This window comes from Aphanomyces astaci (genome assembly GCF_000520075.1).
Source record: "Aphanomyces astaci strain APO3 unplaced genomic scaffold supercont1.42, whole genome shotgun sequence".
In the NCBI taxonomy this organism is placed as follows: Eukaryota; Oomycota; class Saprolegniomycetes; order Saprolegniales; family Verrucalvaceae; genus Aphanomyces; species Aphanomyces astaci.
This window is the reverse complement of record NW_009798305.1, coordinates 521,154-523,588: the sequence shown is the minus strand read 5'-3', so window position 1 is coordinate 523,588 and position 2,435 is coordinate 521,154. Positions and strand designations below refer to the sequence as shown.

The 2,435-nt window shown below is 44.7% G+C and overlaps 2 protein-coding genes across 2 annotated transcripts in view; both read left to right on the top strand.

Moving 5' to 3' along the window:
* Positions 1–185: 185 nt before the first annotated feature.
* H257_12740 (hypothetical protein) lies at positions 186–928 on the top strand (the record flags this gene model as incomplete). The annotated part of the gene is made up of 1 exon (XM_009840045.1): positions 186–928. The coding sequence occupies one exon, from the start codon at positions 186–188 to the stop codon at positions 831–833; it is 648 nt and encodes a 215-aa protein (XP_009838347.1). The 3' UTR covers positions 834–928.
* A 1,451-nt stretch (positions 929–2,379) lies between these two features.
* The window catches only part of H257_12739 (hypothetical protein), a gene marked incomplete at both ends in the record, with an annotated part of 546 nt that continues 490 nt past the window's right edge, over positions 2,380–2,435 (top strand). Inside the window, one exon of the mRNA XM_009840044.1 lies at positions 2,380–2,394. Within this exon, the coding sequence (XP_009838346.1) occupies positions 2,380–2,394 (15 nt within the window). The remainder of the gene's footprint in view (positions 2,395–2,435) is intronic.

The following is a 2,435-nucleotide window of genomic DNA, read 5'->3' as shown; positions in this document are numbered from 1 at the left end:
AGCCACTCGATCGACAGTGCGCATTAAGAGCAACTCCACCCAACCAAATATTGCTTTGGATTATTACTATGAATCCGGATAGCATAAATCTGATGGATAAATTTAGGTGAAAAAGTCCATTTATTGAACTTTTCGGGGTCAGATTTATGTTAACATTCATCCCATCTAGTGCACAGAGACGCAGCATGAACGGCGACCGAGGAATTCCCATCACGACACCAATGACAGTCACGAAGCCTGTGTATCGTCAATACTTGGTGAACAAGGTTATCCCTGCGATTCAAGCCCAGTGGCCCTCCAATCGCTGTGGACCGGTGTTCATTCAGCAAGACAATCCCAAGCCTCACGTTGGTCTTGACGATCCGCAAGTGATGGAAGCAGGGAGCACGAATGGGTGGAGCATTCGTCTCACGGCACAGCCAGCACAAAGCCCGGACTTCACTGTCCTGTTTTTGGGATTTTTCAATGCCATACAAAACCTGCAGCATCAGACCTCAGCGCGCACCATCGACGACCTCATCAAGTCGGTACAAGACGCGTTTACAGATTTGCCTTGGCGTGTGCTGGACAAGACGATCATGACCTTGCAAAAGGTCATGGAAGAGTCCATCAAGCTTCAAGGCGTAAATGTGTACAAGCTGCCGCACTTGCGTAAAGACGTCCAAGAGAATGCTGGTGTGCGTGAATTGCATCCATCGTGTGATCCAGAAGTCGTCGCAGCCCTCGAAGCATTGGAGAGTCGCTTGGCTGACGAGGACCTGGTCGACGAAATGGCTGAACTGTTCAAAACTTCTAGTGATTTTGCGCAGGTGGAGAATATAGTTGTGGTGTGAAAAATACTTAGAGTGCCAACTAACTTGTTGATCACATCATGTATTCACTCGTCGTAGAATTGTACTTCTGAATAAAAATACACTTATACCTCGAAAATTGATGCATAGTGAATACAAATTGCTTGATGTTTAAACCACTCCAAAACATCACTCAAGTATTCCGGAACGGAGGAAGTATTTCTTTTCCGCATAACAATATTATCCGCTCGGAACAATTATTGTCTAAAATGGTGGGTTTTCGAAAATCCCACCCCAACGGATTGAACAAGACAAGGCCTTGAATTGTTTACGTACTCACGTGGTGGTAGATGGTACAGGACGTCTGACCAAACCTTACACACTCGGTTGAGCGACACTGCACGTGAACTTTTTTTCTACCTTTCGAGGTCAAAAAACGTTGGGGATGCAAAGAAGGAAAATAACGTCATAATACAGTCTGATTATACCGTCGCATACCCTACGAGCATTGCCACCTGTAAGACTGTATAATCAGTCCGTAAAATACGGATTTACAGTTCCTGCATTTTGATTTTCGCCGACCCCACCGCTAAAACAGCATCCGTAGAACTACAGTATCATGTCCGGAAATTAATAGTGCTAGTATCACAGGCATGACATACTCTACTACGTATTAATACACCATTTTGCGTTTGATTCAAGCTATTTTTCAATATATTTCCACCAACATCCGATATATTTCACTGAATCGCCAATATAATTCACCCAACCTCCATTATATTTCACGCCGAATTGGAATTTGGCTATTATATCTCAACCAACCTCCGACATATACTTCACCCAACCAACGGTTATTTTCACCTTTCGAAATTATATTTCACCTAACAGTTTTTATAATTCGAGCTGGGATTCTAGAAAGGTCGAAGAGCGCGAAGAGTTTCGCGCGCTTTCACCATTTTTGAATTTGCGCTCTATGGAAGATATCATCCCTGCACCAAAACCTCCTATGTGTCTCTATGTTCAGTACGAATGACCGCTAGCATGAAGTTTCAAGACGCTTCGTTCTTAAAACTAGGGCCGTACTCCTCGATGTTGAACCCGATCGAGAATACGGGGCAGGCGTTGAAGAGCTGCATTAAGCCATCTTTGCGCGAACGAGTCGCGGCCTTTATGGGGACCCCGCCAGACGGACAGACTCGTAATGTGTTTCGCATGCTATACGCCACTACTGGCCCAATTTTACTCATTCTTCGGCTGGCTCATGGAATGTAGAGTTGAATGAAATTCAATGTTCTTATCATCGGAAGTGTTGGCAGCATCATGAACGCCCGCATGAATACAGTAGGTAGGTTAGGTTTCTTGCTGCAGCGCAGTTACTGCTCAATGGACTTCGTGGTTACGACCATGAATAGCAAACCCATACCACTTGTCACAAGCAATGAAGTACATGTACTAGTATGCACACAAGGGAGAAAGACAACATGGAGAGTTACTCGTAGGAATTGTGTTTAGTAGTGTGCTACTTACCGGTAATGTTTACTGTACTGGGACTGTGAAACCTGCCGCCGTCACGGCGGAAGCCGAGTTCATGAACGGCATCTCTGTACAGTAATATATACAAAAACAGCATGAATGTTCGGTGTA